Source organism: Diabrotica undecimpunctata, chromosome 3, assembly GCF_040954645.1.
Source record: "Diabrotica undecimpunctata isolate CICGRU chromosome 3, icDiaUnde3, whole genome shotgun sequence".
Classification (NCBI taxonomy): domain Eukaryota; kingdom Metazoa; phylum Arthropoda; class Insecta; order Coleoptera; family Chrysomelidae; genus Diabrotica; species Diabrotica undecimpunctata.
In genome coordinates, this window is record NC_092805.1 from 3,225,910 (window position 1) to 3,243,350 (window position 17,441).

General features: G+C 32.5%; 1 protein-coding gene across 1 annotated transcript in view; it reads left to right on the top strand.

Annotated features, from left to right (window-relative positions):
* Nucleotides 1–6,138: 6,138 nt before the first annotated feature.
* Eip75B (Ecdysone-induced protein 75B) overlaps nucleotides 6,139–17,441 on the top strand; it is a 395,498-nt gene continuing 384,195 nt past the window's right edge. The window contains exon 1 of the mRNA XM_072525091.1: nucleotides 6,139–6,656. Coding sequence (XP_072381192.1) covers nucleotides 6,458–6,656 — 199 coding nt within the window. The 5' untranslated portion in view covers nucleotides 6,139–6,457. The remainder of the gene's footprint in view (nucleotides 6,657–17,441) is intronic.

Consider the following 17,441-nt stretch of genomic DNA (forward strand, 5'->3'; position numbering starts at 1 on the left):
AGAGATAGACGAGGGAAGACAAATAAATGAAACAGATAAATTCAAGTATTTAGGAACCATAATATCGAACCAGGGAACAACAGAAGAAGATATAAACAACAGACTGAGACAAACAAGAAACTGTATAAGACAACTAAACTCAGTGTTGTGGGATAAGAACATTACGATAAAGACAAAAAAGAGAATATATAATACCCTGACAAGAAGTATCCTGACATATGGGTCCGAAAACTGGACAATAAACAAGAGAAATAGAGGTAGAATAAGCGCAGTAGAAATGGAGTTCCTGAGGAGAAGCTGTAGACTTACAAAAAGAGACAGAATTGAAAACGCATAGATTAAGCGGAGATTGGGAGTGCAATCGGACATAATCGACTATATAGAGGAGAAGAGACTATCCTGGTACGGCCACGTCAGAAGAGCGGACAGAGGACGCTGGATAAACAAAATCACAGAATGGAGCCCGATTGGAAGAAGAAAGAGAGGAAGACCCCGAAGGTCATTCAGAGATGAAATCGACGAGGCTATGGAGAAAAGAACCCTGCGAGATGGAGACTGGAATGACAGGGAAAATTGGAGAAAACGGTTGAGTGAAGGAAGACAGTGAAAACTGTGGAAATCCTTAGTAGTAGTAGTATCATATGAGAGTACCGACCCGCTACCCGCAAACATAATTGAAACAAAATCTATACCTATCTAATTGATACGAAACCCTTAAAAGAAGAATGCTGATTATAAAAAACGATGTGGTATATTATCTGTTTATCAAGTATTAATTTAAATGTGTGCGCCCTTGGTCATAATCGCAGGACATAAAATTATCTCATCTAGTTATCTTATCAAAGGTATCATCTATATACACGCGAAAAAATTAACCTTGCCAACATTTGACATTGTATGCCACACGTTTCAATGATAGATAGAGATTTAGACAAATTATAGAATTACGTAATATTATATATAAGTCTCCTTTTGTTTGATAATCGTAGATTTTCTTTTATTCATTCAAGTATCTGCAAATTTGTCTAATAATTTCTACTAAAATCTACTAAATGGTTTTCTCTTGGGTTTCTGGATTGAGATCATTATATTAAATTATTTTAATCCTGTGTTGAATCTGTGGACTAGTCTTAGTAGACTATCGCCATCTGCTTAACAGAATATTTTGACTTCTTTTTTCCTTATTGTGCAATATTTCCATTTGTTGAAGCTTTTGATAACTTCATCCATGATTAAATTGAAGATGGCTTTTGAAAATTAAGAACAGCTTGGTTGTTCTATCGATCTGGTTTAAGTTTTTGCCTCTTCAAGGTATGCCTGTTCCCTTTTTTTCTTGTGGGATTTGAGAGTGGGATTGTGACTAGAGTTTTCATAGAGACGTGGTGTGAATGGAGTTAGGAAGAAGTACAGGATAGGAAGGTGAAGGTGGAGAATAGAGAAGGGTCTCCACATATACTACCAGACATAAAAGTTACTGGGAACGTCTTTTAGATTCTCCTTTTTTGGCTGCTATGCAGTTTGTTAACTTTGATATTTAAGAAGTTTTGCTTCTAGGATGTCAAAGTACTTATCAGAAAGTTCCTTTCTTGCTTATTTAAGGAGCTTAGATTTCTAGAATGGAACTTTTTGTTTGGTAAGTCCGGAGAGTACTTGCCCTCGGCGGAGGAAGGTCGTCCTAAGAACCTCTTTTGCTGGTATGTTTCAGCTTTCGATGGTTCTCAATACGTATATACATTTTGTACTTATGGGGAAAGATCAGCGATTATTGTTCTTTAATTTACTTTTTAGTGCTTCTAGTAGATTGGCTCTCCGTTTAAAGTATTTTTGATATTAGTGTTCCAGTTGAGCTTCTTAGAAAACTCAACGCACAAAAGGGTGCAGTATTTCTGTGAAACAGCAACAGTGGACGTGATTGTCATTACTAGTCAATAACACTGCTCCTGGCCCTGTTGTCATCCTCAAAAACCTACCTGAAAGTATATTCCCGCTGCAATTGAAAATAATCAATAAATAGCTTCTGCTAAAATTGTTCTTGCTTCCTGAAAATAGCCAGAACAATAATTCCCAAGCCAGGTTAACCTGCTACTAGCACAAAATTCTATCGATCAATTTCTCGTCTAAATACTCTAAGTAAGATCTATAAGAAGATAAAAAAAAGACTAGTGGAATTCCTAGACGAAAGCCACATCATCCCAAATTTTCAATGTGGATTTAGAACTGTTCGCACACATAACGCATTGATTAAGACAGCAACATTCATCTCACTATCCACTATCCATCAAAGGGCATCAAAGACTCGCAATCGGCATCTTCCTCGATGTTCAGAAGTTTTTAGATCAGGTCTGCTATTCAGACCTGATGGTATCGTGAAACTTCACCAAGTTACACTGCCGATTCTGTTTTTGAGAATTATTAATTCCTATCTCTCTGATCGGATAGTTCGTGTAAAAGTCGCTGACAAACTCTCAATATAAGCGTCGATTTTATACACAGTATACAATGGAGACTTTTCTCAACCCAGTAGTCAATTCGACAGCATACTTCTGTATGTTAATGACATTGTTTTGTTCACCGTCAGGACCTTCTTATCGTACCGCGAGGAAGCGACCGGTATATGATAAAGTTCAGGTGCACTTTAACTAAATCGTGAGATGTTGCAATAAATTGAGACTGACTCTAAAATACAGTCAATACTTTTTGAGTTAGAGTTTTAGTTATTGAGCTATTTCTTGAAGTCGCTTTTCATGAATTCAGAAACTATTACAGAAGCACCGAAAACGCCAACAGGAAATCGCAGCAAATAGACTATATTTTGATTTAATCTGGTTTCAAATGAAGCAATGTGCCGCAAGAAAAAAATATCACACTTAGACTGGCTAATGTTGACGATAATGAACCTCTAACACCAGACAAACGAAGAAATAAATATTGGGGAGGAAAAGAAAAAGGAAGCATTAAGGAAATTAAAAAATAGAAAATCACCATGAGAAGACAGAATACCGAACAAACTCCTAAAGTACGGAGGACTAGATCTGACCAAACAACTATAAAAACTAATCCAAAAAATAATAGAATAAAATAGAATTCCTCAAGAATGGAGATCAAGCATCCTAATACCTCTCCTCAAAATTGTGGACAAATCTGACCCGGCAAATTACAGAGGAATTAATTTATTAAACACAACAATAAAATTAACAACCAAAGTGATAACCAATAAACTAAATGAAAGTATAACACTAGCAGAAGAACAGCAAGGTTTTAGGTCGGGAAGATCATGCACCGACGCTATATTTATAATGAGGCAGGTGCAAGAGAAATCATTAGAATTCAACAAACCGGCATATCTATGTTTCGTGGATCTTAAGAAGGCATCTGACCAGGTCAAATTAATGGACGTTATCCACTTATTATACGCAAGAGAGATAGCTTAATGAATAATCAAAACGTTCGAAAATATCTACCAAAACAACACAATAAAAGTAAAAGTAGAAGAAGAACTAACTGATCCTAGATTGCCTTGTATATATATATATATATATATATATATATATATATATATATATATATATATATATTTATATATATATATATATATATATATATATATATATATATATATATATATAACAGCGCCACAGGCCATGGAGTCCCTTGTCTTCTATTTTCTTCGTTAATTTTCTCTCTCTCTCTCTCCAATTCTGCACTCCTATACCATTTAAATCACGTTTAACTGCTTCTAACCCTTTTTGCTTGGTCTTCCTCTCTTCATTTTACCCCCGCCTCCTCCAAAAAGCACCTTTTTTACACAACGTTTCTCTGGCATTTGAGTGAAGTGACCTAACCACCTGACTCTCTGTGCTTTGACTTTTTGTACAATTAGGGGTTTTCCATAGATCACCATTACCTCTTTATTTGTTCTTTTTCGCCAGTTTCCCTGCGCCGTCTTAATACCACCCAAAAATCTTCCGCAACACCTTTCTTTCCCAGATCTCGATTTTCATTTCATCTTTCTTATTCATAGTCCAGGTCTCACATGCATACACAGCCACTGGCCGAATGACTGTTTCATATATTCGAATTTTTGCTGCCCTACATAAATTTTTTGCTTTTAGAATATTGTTTAATGAGGCCCATTGCTCTACTTCCTTTTAATAGTCTCTTTTCTATTTCTTTTTCTTGTTCCCCTTTATTCCTTATTGTTACACCCAAATACTCGAACTGGCTGACGTTTTCAATTTTGTAATCTTTTTCTCTCGTTTTAAGTGTGACGAATTTATTGTGTTCTATTATCAGTTCTGTTATGATCAGTAGAAAGTGGATCTCCTTGTCTTAATCCTCTTGTAACCGAAAACAGATTTGAGATACTTCCTTCTACGACCACTCTATTGTTTGTACTTGTTAGCGTCAGTTCCAATAATTTTATCAACTTTTTTGATATTTCTAAATTTTGTAGAGCTTTATACAACTTTTCCCGATCGATAGAGTCATACGGCTGCTTAAAATCAATGAAGATCATGTGGAGTCCTAGGTTTTGTTTGTAACTGTTATTTTGTATCAATTTTAAGGTAAATATTTGATCCACTGTTGATCTTCCTGCTCTAAACCCTCCTTGGTATTCACCTACTATGCCATTCTCGTATTTTTTCAATCTATTACGTATGATCTTTGCTAATATTTTATACAAAACATCCAGTAGCGCTCTCCTTCTGCAATTTTCAAAAAGGGTTCTGTCACCTTTCTTATGTAGTGGGCAAATTACGGCATTACTTCATCTCTCTGGCATTTTCTCCTTTCTACACACTCTCAGTATCAAATTACATAGCTTTCTTTGCAGTGTGACCCCTCCTTCATTTAAAATTTCCGCCGGTATTCGATTATCCCCTGCGCTTTTACCGTTTTTAAGCCATTTTATTGTTTCCTTTATTTCCTGATCTGTTGGTTCCTCTTCATATTCCTGATCATTATCATCTAATTGGCCCATCGCATCATCTGTTTGCAACTGTTCTTCAATATTTAGAAGTTCTTCAAAAAATATTGTGCCCATCTCTTTAATTTCTCTGCAGTATTTCCAAGGAGCAGTTTATTCCTACAAAAAATTGTTTGCGTGTGATTTAAATTTTTTTATTTTTTTGCTAATTGTTTTTAATTTGCTTTCCAAATATTCTCTCTTTTTTTGCCTACAGATTCTTTTAGCTTCTTTCCTTTTCGTTTAATGTTCTGTATTTGTTTCTTGGGCTCTATTAATGTCTTCTGCCACTGAAGCTAGTAATTCTACCTAAACCCTTAAGATTGTATTTGATTCGATGTTTGTCGAGGTAGTCATATTATTCTTATAAATTCTTGTACAAAACTGAGACAAGAACGTGCCGATATTTATAATCTTTCTTCTTTGAATTGCCTTGTATAAAGATCATAATCTACTGCCATAAAAACTGTACTATCATACATTTTCAAATAAAGTGTAGCTATTTTTGCTGAGTGTAATAAAAATTATGAAGTAAAAAACTCATTCAATAAAAAACTGCAAATATTTGTGAAGAAATTTGAATAGTTAATAATATCTAATTAAAGATGCATATTAAGTGCATACTTGATAGACGGCACAGTTTTTCTCTAGAAATTTTTTTTATTTGCATAAAAGCATATTTTAGTGCATATTTCAACTGGTTTTTGACTTTTGTGCATATTTTAGGGTTTTTTTTAAGTATATTTCCCGAGCTCTAATAATAATAATTAAAACATTAACATTTTTGCCGAATATACTGAGCGTCGTTACGCCCATGACAATGATCTTAATGTGGAGTATCATTCGTCCAAGTGCAAGTGAAGTAAAAGTGAGAGCAAGGCTGTGGCTGCCGCTGCCGAGAGTGCACCGCGCTACTTCTTGGCGGAGAGAAGACGTCCTCCGGCCGCTGGTGAAATATGTATCGAAAAAAAAACCAGATCTCATCAACAAAACACACGCACAACCACGCATAATAAAGAAACGCTCGCGAGGCGTAGTTTGTGTGTGTATAAGTTGACGCGACCCCAAAATCGATAAGGAGAGTTCTCTGGGTTCAGAATCCTATTTCAAGGACAAGGCCAAGCGCGCTCCCCGTCCGATCGCGCTCCTCTCTAAACCAAACCAGCGTTAAACAGTTGACGATCGTCCGACGCTTACATACACAGTACAGTACAGTCTCGCTCGCTTCTCCCGCTTTCGCCGACGACGAGACAATTCGGAAAATTCAAAACTCACCCCCTCGGTGCATGTGCCAGACGTGGGGCTGTGTGGATGCAGAGCGCTTGCGCAACCCCTTTTTCCTTCTCCGTCACTTTTAATACTCAAACTGCATTTCGGTTTCACTTTCATTCCGAATTTGGAACCAAAAGCGCGCGTGATTAACAACTGGCCCTTTGGCATGCCGTTCGTACTTAACTGCTAGTAGTGATTTTTTATTGGGATTAGTGCAATATGCAAACGGCAACGATAGTGTTTAAAACTGAACCCAAAGAGTTCGGGATTCCTTCTGGTGCGATCGTTTCATCTTCTACTTCGTCGTCGTCGCCGCCAGTAATTGGACATATGCGGCCGCCACCGCCACCCCCGCCTCCTAAGATCAAGGTGATCGACATCAAGCTGGAGGAGCCCACTAGCTCTATTCCTGATCTCGGTAAGTCTATGACAACTTTTAATGACGTTTTTAATTTAAACATCCACAGGCACTGAGCCAGAGTTGCGCAAAAATCGAAAAGGAGGGGAACTTGGTGACTAAAAATAAGTCATTATCACTATTGACATTTATAATTAAAGTCAAATTTTGTAATCAAACCATTGTATTTGTAAAAAAACATTGTTTTTGATTCTACAAGAACGTGATCTCTTTAATTAGATTACTTGATTCTTATGATTTATTCTATTCAACACGGTTATTTTATTTGATCGTTATTTGCCTGTAATATACAGGAATGCGATTCTTGTTCCATTTTCCCAATCTCTACATTTTTTGACGTTCTATATCAGATATGTTTTGACATTTTCTTATAGTACGATTTTATCAGTATAATTGTTTATGCCTTTTCCTTCTTTCTACCATTTACATGCGAATTTTACCTCTTCTTCTTTCTCAATCCTTCCTGCTATTTACATATGAATCTTATGTCTTTCAAGTCTTTCTCGATTCTTCAAACAAGCTTAAGGATCCTATATCTAATTACGTGTGAATTTCTTCTTTATGAATTTAATATTCTCTTCTCTCCATTATGTCAAATAAATGTGCAAATACAGTTGAGTCCATGGTTCTTTACCCGTGCGTCACCATTTGTGTGTGTGTGTAGTTTCATTTTATGACTAGAGACATAATCTATTAGCCTATTATGTTTTGAGTTATTAATAAATTTTTTTTTTTTTAAACAATTGTTATAGAGAGAACCCGTAACAACAATAAATCTTATCTTCTATTAACTTACATATAAGTACGTACCTATGTTAAATTTTTTTTTTTTTGTTATTATCATTATATTTTTTTTTATTTCTTTTTTTTTTTATTTTTATTTTTTTTTTGTATTTTTTTTTATTTTTTTTTATTTTATTATTTTTTTTTTATTTTATTTTTTTTGTTATTTTTTTTCTTATATTTTTTTTTTACTGGAAGGGAAAGGAAAATATATGGTTTTGCTGATTTATTACATACGCCTAGGGGTCTATCAAGGCGATTTGCACAACACAAAATTAGACCACGGATAGAAAGGTTAACAACTGGGTTAAAACAAAGGACTTATATAACTAACTTTTTATGTTTGAAATATATACACTGTTACCATAATACATTTAGAAATTCAATTTCATTTCACGTATGTGGCGAAAAATTATTTCATATATATGCAAGTTATTGGTTTTTATTAAATCTGATAAATTAAAAGGTCTTTGAATACTAATTTTTTCCTTATTGATATACTCGTATATTTTTATTATAAATTGGTTTATACATCGTGTATTTAATGAGCAATTTAAAACTAAATGCTCAATTGAGCCTTCTTCACCACATTCGCAAAATGGAGTTTCGGCTAAATTAATTCTAAATTTATGTAACGGAGACAGAGCATGGTTAAATCTTACTCTACATAGTATTCTAATCATATCTTTATTAAAATTTGAGTTTTTGAACCACGTTGAGGACTGTATTTTTGGTTTTATATCTTTATAATATAATCCTTTGTTGGACAAATTGTACATTGTTTGCCATGAATTTAACATTTTTTTCCTTAGATGAGAATTTAGATCTTCAATTACACATTTATATTCTGATTCTTTAGATGGTTCATTACATTTAGCAATTTTATCTACTATTTCATTATTTAATATTCCACAATGAGCTTTTATCCAACAAAATATTACATTAGATCCTCTTAATTTTATTGTACCCACCAGGTTTATAATTTCATATAACACATAGTTAAATCCAATATTGTTATATTTAGAAATATTTTCAATTTTTTGTATTGAACTTTTACTATCAGAGAATATAACGTAATTAGATTTTGTTCTTGAGAAATTACTAATATATTTAAGTGCTTCTAATATTGCTATTAATTCAGCGGTATATATCGAGGTTTTAATATTTAGATCTACTACTGTACTAAATCTTCGATCTGGATCGTAAAAGGCAGATGTAACCTTTAAATCTGATTTAGATGCATCCGAAAAAATATATGAATAATTAGGGAACATAGACTTTATGTCAGCTTGGAACATGCTATTCCGGATATATTGTGGAAATTCTGAGTAGTCTCTAAGATATCCTACTTTTATGCTGTCCAAGTCTTCTAATTCTATTTTAAAACATGGTAATTCTCTTGAAGTCGAAATGTCCTTACTAAGTTGTATCCTTACGTATTTGTACGATTCAATAATAGGAATTGTAGGCTTTTTTTGCCAATATTCCTTGACTAGATCGTAAATACTGAGCTCAAAGCATTTTTGGACTACCGGACTTTTCTTTGCATACATTTTTAATAAAAACTTCTCCGTTAAGTAATCTCTTCTGAAATTTAGTGGAGGTTCATTGCATTCTACATTTAAATTTGAAATGGGTGTACTCTTAAGTGCACCTATACTTATTCTTAAGACTTTATTTACTAGCCTATCTAATTTCTTCAGGTGAGTCTTCGCTGCTTGACTATAAAAAATTGACCCATAATCTATTATTGAACGAATATAAGCTTTATAAAAGGTAAGCGTAACATTTGGATCAGCTCCCCAACTTGTATGACACACTGATCTTATTGCATTTAATCCTTTTTCTGTTTTTGTTATTAAGCGGTCTATGTGTTCGTTCCACAATAACTTCCTATCTATTACCATACCCAAATAGTTAATGGATGATTGAACCTCAAAATTAACGTTATTGAATACTATAGATTGTGGTAATCTATGTTTTTTGGAGAATATACATGCTTGGGTTTTCTTTGTAGAGATACTGAGTCCTATATTAAAATAATACTCTTCTATTGTCGAAAACATTTTACTCATTATATTGATACCTTGATCGATTTCAACTTTAGGTACATATATACACACATCATCAGCAAACTGTAGAACATTTCCTCTTGTATTCATTTTTTTGTGTAAGTCTGAGGTATAAATGAGATATAGTAAAGGACTAAGGATGCTTCCTTGCGGTAACCCAACATTAGAAATTCTTGGATCCAATAGTTCATTATTGATTTGAAGTTGTAGATTCCTATTTGAATACAGCTTTATTATTCTTTTACCGAAGTCACTGGGTAGTCCTATCTTCTCCATTTGTTGATAGAGGATATTTAATTTGATATTATCATATACACCTTCTACATCTATGAATAGAGATACCAGGGATTTACGTTCAGAAAAGGATATATTAATGTCTAGGATAAGGTTAGCTATATTTTCTGATGTCGATCTTAGTTTACGAAACCCATATTGTGTATCACTAATTTTGTTATTTTTCTCTAACCATAATTCAAGTCTTCTCTTTACCATCCGTTCAAATGTTTTTAAAATACACGATCCTAATGAAATTCCTCTATATGAATTCGCTGAGTCTATATCTTTATTTGGTTTTAAAATTGGTATAATTACATAATCCTTCCATGAATCTGGAAATTCACCTTTCATCCATATTAAATTAATTATATTTAACAATTTTATTTTCTGACACCTTGGTAAGTAATACAGCATAATATAATGGACATTGTCTAAGCCAGGAGCAGTATTTTTATGACACTTTAAACTATATTCTAGTTCTTTTAGAGTAAATTCATATAACAAATAGTTTGAATTATTATTATTCACTTTTTTAGGATGGTTTACATTTAAATTTGGTGAAACCCAGGGCGGAGCTAACTTATTTAAAAATTCTTCAGTCCAATTATCTTTCTTTACTTGATTTTTTGGGACATTATAAGTATTTTTGATTTTTTTAATTTCTTTCCAAATTTCTTGGACCGGAGTATTTTTATTTAATTTATTACAAAATTCTCGCCAAGAAGCTTTTTTACTTTTTAATATTGTTTTTTTCTTAATTGCCTCTGCTTTCTGATATTTTATGTAATTTTCATATGTACTATTTCGTTTAAATTCTAAAAAAGCTTCTTGCTGAAATTTTATAGCTTGTGCACATTCTGGGTTCCACCATTTTTTATTAAACTTACTATTGATCGTCATTTTTTTCTTAGGTATTGATAATTCACAAGCATCATTAATTCTATTGATAAATGTATTATATATGTTATTAATATTTTCATCAGTATTTATATCTTTGGTGTCAATAGTTTCAAGAATCGAAGAAAATAACGACCAATCTGCTCTGTTCACGTTCCATCGGGTTCTCTCATTAACTATTGTTATATTATCAACATCGCTTTCAATTATTATTGGAAAGTGATCAGAACCTAGAGATACATTTTTTACGTTCCAATCAAAACAGGAAGATATGTCACTGGAACATATAGTTATGTCCACAGCTGATTTATTTCTAGTATATAATCTAGGTATTATAGTTTCGGCCCCATTATTTAAAAAACATAACTCACAGTCTTCTATTGCTGTTAATAGACTAAGTCCAGCCCTATCATTCTGATCGCAACCCCATGCATTATGGTGACAATTAAAGTCTCCTGCCACCAAAAATGGTGTACTTAAACTATTAAAAAACTTTTTCCATTCACTCTCTGATACGTTTAAATTTGGTTTTGCATACACTGAATATATATTAAGTACTTTATTTGATTTTAATTTGACTGTTATTGATATACTCATAACCTGATTGATTTTATAATGATTTGGATGACCTGTGAACTGAATGTATTTTTTAGTTAAAATAGCTAATCCTCCATAACCATCATCTCTATCTCTCCGAAATATATTATAACCACTGAAATTAATATTATTTTTTTCTTTTAACCACGTTTCACTAATTATAGCTATATCAATATTATTTTCAAAAATAAATTTCTCAAAATGACCTTTATTGTGTACAATGGACCTAGCGTTCCACTGTACAATTTTGAACTTATTCATTATCTGCGAGAATACGACTTAAATTATTTTTAAAATCGTCAAACATTTTTATATTGTCTAAAGTTATTGAGTTATTCTTTAATACATTTTTAAAAGTGCTTATAATCATATCACAAACAGAGTTTATTTTACAGTTTTCATTTGAATTTGAGCTCATTGTTGATTGGGAATAGTTAGGGATATTTCTATAATTTTGATATACCGGTTGACTACTAGTAGATGGAGATGAAAGAATCTCCTTATGCTCGTCAGAATATCCTGAACGGGGATAATTAGGATAACTTTCTAAATTTCGTCTGCGTTTAACTGGTACTGAGTAATGAGTGCTTTTATTTACATTCTTTGTCACCGTTGCGTAACTATTATCATATTTTTTATTAGCCTCACTATAGGATAAATTTTCTGTAGCCATATATGTTTTAATTTGTTTCTGACGATGAAATTCTTCACAATTTTTCCTATCCGTTGCTTCATGATTTCCTTTGCATAAAATACATGATGTTAATTGCGAATTACAAGAATTTGTTTCATGTTCATTGCCGCATTTTCCACATCGAACTTTACCTCTACATTGTGCGCTAACGTGACCGTACCTCATGCATTGTCTGCATTGGATTACTCGTGGAACATATATGTCTACATCGTAAATAATTTTTTCTATTACTACCTGTTTAGGTATCATTTGCCCCTTAAAAGTAACAATAACTGCCATTGTAGGGAGTAACTCGCCATTTACCTTTCGTTTTATTCTCCTTACTTCATAAACTTTAAAATTATTTCCATATTTAGGTTTAATTATGTTTAATAAATCATCGTCTTTGATATCCTTGTCAATACTTTTTATTACACCTTTTTTGTATGTAAAGAAAGTGGGTATATAAGCCTCGTAATTTTTTTCCTGAAATACTTTGGCCTCGACTAATTTGTTGGCACTATCGAATGAATTTAATTCGACTTTAACTTTATTTCTACCAGTTACAGAAATATTTAAAATGTTATCCCTGATCTCCGGTTCTGCGTTTAAAATTAATCTAGCAGTAGAAATTTTATGAAACTTACCTATGTTTCCTTCTTTACTTTGCACAAATACATAATATGGACCTTGGTCCGTTGGACTATATTTATTTTTTTGTTTTATTATTTTTTGAATACCACCTATTTCGTCGCTTTTTCCATTTCCGCTAAATTCCATATTCACTTCATCTATAATTATACTTTTTCCCCTATCAGGAGGTTCATATCTTCCGTCCGAATCCCCGATCATGACAATCAAAAAACAAATAAACAAACACTTAATGAATACTCGTTCACGCACTGATAAGAACTTTACCTGACCACTGCCAAAAACGAACTCGCGTCACCATTTAAAGCATACGAAATAAGTCGGCGATTTACTTCACGCAACAGCAAGTGACAGAAAGTGGCTACTGATCCGATCACGGATTATATTATAAAATTTGACGTTAATAAATAAACAGAATTTTTAATGTTTTGCTTTAAAATTTGGTGCAGAATTACAGCTACATTTGAAGTAGCTTAACAAATTCTTTAAATATCGTTAGTGATTAATAAATAAATGAACAATTTATTCTTTCTTTCTTTCTCCCCTTCCTTTTACCCTAATGAGGGTGTCGGATTTGGGCTAGCTATTTTAATTTCCATTTACCCACCTCTTCCATTCTTTTCTGTTTCCTGCCATTATTTTCAATTCCTCGAGTGATTTTTGTTTAAGTTTTCCCGCCTCTACTACTTGCTGTATCCATTTTTTTCTTGGTCTGCCTCTTTTTCTTTTTCCGATGTTTTTTGCTTCATAAATTTTTCTTGTTATTCTATTGGATTGCATCCTCATCAGATGCCCATACCAGTTCATTTGTCTCTTTGCTATTTTGTTCATTATCGGTTCCTGGTTGGCCATTCTCCTAATAGTCTCGTTGCTTAATCTATCCCATTTTGTCTTTCCAACTATCCTTCTTAGATGTCTCATCTCCATTGCGTTTATCCTGCTCTTATGTTTTTCCAGAATTGTCCAGTTTTCACTTGCATAGAGCACAGTCGGTATCACTATTGTGTTATATATTTTTATTCTTGTTTCTCGTGCAAGTTCTCTTTTTTACATTATTGGGGCTAACGCATAATATAACTTGTTTGATTTCTTTGCTCTATTTGTTATTTCCCAGTCTATTTTTCCATCATTAGTTATTATACTTCCCAGGTATTCGTAAGTTGTTACTATTTCCAATTCTGAGTTTTTACATTTTATCTTTATTTGATTATCTTCCTTATCTCCTTTGCCGCTGATTATCATTATCTTACTTTTTTCCTCGTTTATCTCCATTTTAAGTTCTTCTATTTGTTCTACCCATATATCCATTAGTTTCTGCATTTTATTCTCGGAATCCAATTTAGAAGAAATTAGAAAATTAGAAAATTAGAAAATTAGAAGAAATTCGCTCGAAATCCAATTTTGTGTATTTTCGAACACTGCGTGTACGAATTTTTTCGTATACGGCGACTCGAATGGGTCTGAACCATTCGAATATCGATGCTAGTATACGATTAAAGTAATTGTTATTTCAGTTGTCATTGGGCCCGTGAAAGTCAGATAAGATTTCTGCTGATCGTTTTTAATCGTTGTTGTATACAATATTTTTACATTGAACTTTGTTTTCAATAGCTGGTTTAAATAATTTTTCAAAGAAAGAGATATAGTTAATGCCCTTGTAGAGGCGGAAATATTAGCGGAACAGAGAGGTAGAGTTTGCCATCCCTTTCTTAACCTTCTAGAGAACTATTCTAATGTACAATTTCAAAAATTGTACAGATTAACAAATCCCCTCACAATGAAGTTGATAGGATTAAATGGCTCTTTTTTTGTTCGGCCGACACTGAACTACCATATTTCATGCCCTTTTTTTTACTCCTTTGAGCTAATTTATAAGAAACGAATTGTTTTAGATGACAAAACCGTAAAATATGTTAAGTAAAACTGCCAATTATTCTTCTTTTTTTTTATTTGAGTTTTACTTGTTCGAATGTGCAGTGTTGCCGGTGCAAATTCTTCTCGTATACGTATAACATTTCGAAGGACGTTCAAAAATACACATTCAGATTCGTACACGAAATTTTTCAGTCGAGTTTACCCGTATACGAAAAAATTCGATTGAATTCGAAAATACGACCCCTGACTCTAGTGTTTCTTATCAACTCGTTCATTACTATTATGAATAGCAAAGGGCTGAGACTATCTCCTTGTTTAATACCTCCCTTCCAATTAAATTCTTCCGATCTTTCCCCTGTTATTTGTACCCTTCCTTTTACCTCTTTGTAAGTACTTTCTATAATTTTTATCAATGCATTTGGTACGTAAATTTTCCTCAAGCATTTCCCTATAATATGTCTTTCTATCGTATCAAATGCTGCTCTTAGGTCTATGAATGCTAATACTAGTTTTTCCCCGTATCTATGCTTCTTTCTATTAGGTTTCTAATGATATATATGTTGTCATTTGTCTGTCTTCCCGGTCTAAATGCCATTTGTTCTTCTCCCAATACCATTTCTACTTCTTGTCTCAGTCTCTTCTCTATTCTTTTCGTATATATTTTAAAGCACACCGATGACAGACATATTGCCCTATAGTTGTCGCAGTTTACATGTTCTCCTTTTTTGTATATTGGCACGATGATATTGTTCTGCCAGTCTTTAGGGATTGTTTATTTTTCCCACGCCTCTTTATATATTTTCCATAGCCAGTTTATTCCTTCTTCTCCCATGTATTTTACCATTTCCGGTTCAATTTCATCATCTCCACCTGCCTTGCCTATTTTTATATTTGATAATCCTTCTATTACTTCTTCTCTACTTATTTGCTCTGGCTCTGTGTTTTCTTCGCCTTCATTGATTATATTGTCTTCCTTTATCACTTCGGTATCAAATTTTTTTTCATAATATTCTTTCCATACCCTAGCTATTTGTTCTGGGCTTATTTGTATTTGGTTTGAAGTATCTCTTACTGCGTTTATTTCCTTTCGTTTTCCCTGCCTTATGTGTCGTATTGTCGTCCAAAAGTTTCTATTATTTGTTATATATTCTTCCTGAAGTTCTTCTCCAAATTCTTTCCATGATTTTGTTTTTGTTTTTGTTTTTTTTGTTTTGACAAAAAAGAAATGTTTGACATTTCTAATGTCACAAATAAAAATCCTTATTATATTAAAGATTCCAATGACCTTATTTCTAAAATTAAAAACATCCACGTACCAAATAACTATAAATTAATATCTTTAGATGTCATTTCACTATACACTAACATCCCAATAAAACTTGCCACTGACATCATTAAAAAGAAGTGGAATGACATAAAAGAGTATACTAACATCCCATTGCAAGAACTCCAATCATTTGTAGAGTAATATTAAACTCAACATACTTTTTATATATACCAACAAATGTATGGATGTGCAATTGTTGCAATTATTTCTAGTGTCATTGTTCAACTGGTTCTGGAAGACTTAGAAGATGAGTCACTTAGATTTTAATGTACCATTCTTCTACCGCTATATCGATGATTGTATCTGTGCTATCTCAACAAATAAAATGAATGAAATTTTAGATAAAACTAAAACTAAATCCAAAACTGAAGTTTTCTATAGATACTTAACAAAATAATAAAATAAATTTTCTGGATATCACCTTACATCACCTTACATCATAACACAGTTAAAACCATGTGGTTTACAAAAGAAACATGGTCTTCACGATATCTCAACTACAAATCTCATCATCCATTCTCCCATAAGAAGTCTGTAATTATAAGTTTTGCTGATAAATCTATAAAACTAACAGATCCAGAATACAGACCAATTGCAATAAAAAAGCAAAAAATGCCATTCTAAATAATGCATATCCCGAACATCTAATCGAAACTATTTTCAAATCAAGACTTAATAAATTTTACAACAATATAAATACCAATAAACCCAACAGTATCAAGACTACGTATACAACTCTTCCATATATAAAAGCTTTATCCAAACAACTAAAAAATCTTTTAGCCAAACATAACCTAACAGTGCCTTAAAAGGCAACAACCTTTTAAATAAATATTGCACTAAACTAAAAACGCAAACTCCAACACTCAAATGTGGTTTACGAGATACCAATGTATTAACTGTGGAGGTGTCTATATCGAGCAAACCAGTCAACTGCTTCAATCCAGAATTCGTTCTCACAAACATGACAAGAACAATGTCACTGCGCTCGCAAAACATGAAAATGAGAAGAAGCCTTAATTTGACTTCCAAAACATCAAAATTTTAAAAACCGAACAAAATAAAAATAAGATGGAGATATACGAATCAATAGAAATACCAACGCAATCAATGACAAAAAATATACACAGAACCCAAATAAAATATATTATTTAAATAATAATAAATATAACACCATAAAAATAAAAAGGTCCTATAATTATATATATATATATATATCATTATAATTATAAAATTTTGTTATGTAATAAAGTTGGCAAATAAATAATATTAATTGTACTTTTTGTACCTCTTGAATAGATGACAACGGTTTCAACGGTCCCCCATTCCTTTTTTTTTACTTCAAAGTAAGGGTTTTCCCAGGCATAATCTAAAAAAATTTAACAAAATATTTTCTTTTTGTCATTTCTTTCACTTTTACGGAAACATCAACAAAACCATTCCTTAACTTTAACTGTGTGAATGAGGTTAACTTTGTATGTAAATTAATGGCAAAATAAAATGCACTTACCAATATAAAATTAGTGGTGAAAACAACTGTTTGTTTAATATAAATATCTTCTAAATGCAAAAACAGTACAAAAAAAACAGCAAAAATCCAACAAATTAACGGCCACAAATAAATAAACCAGAAA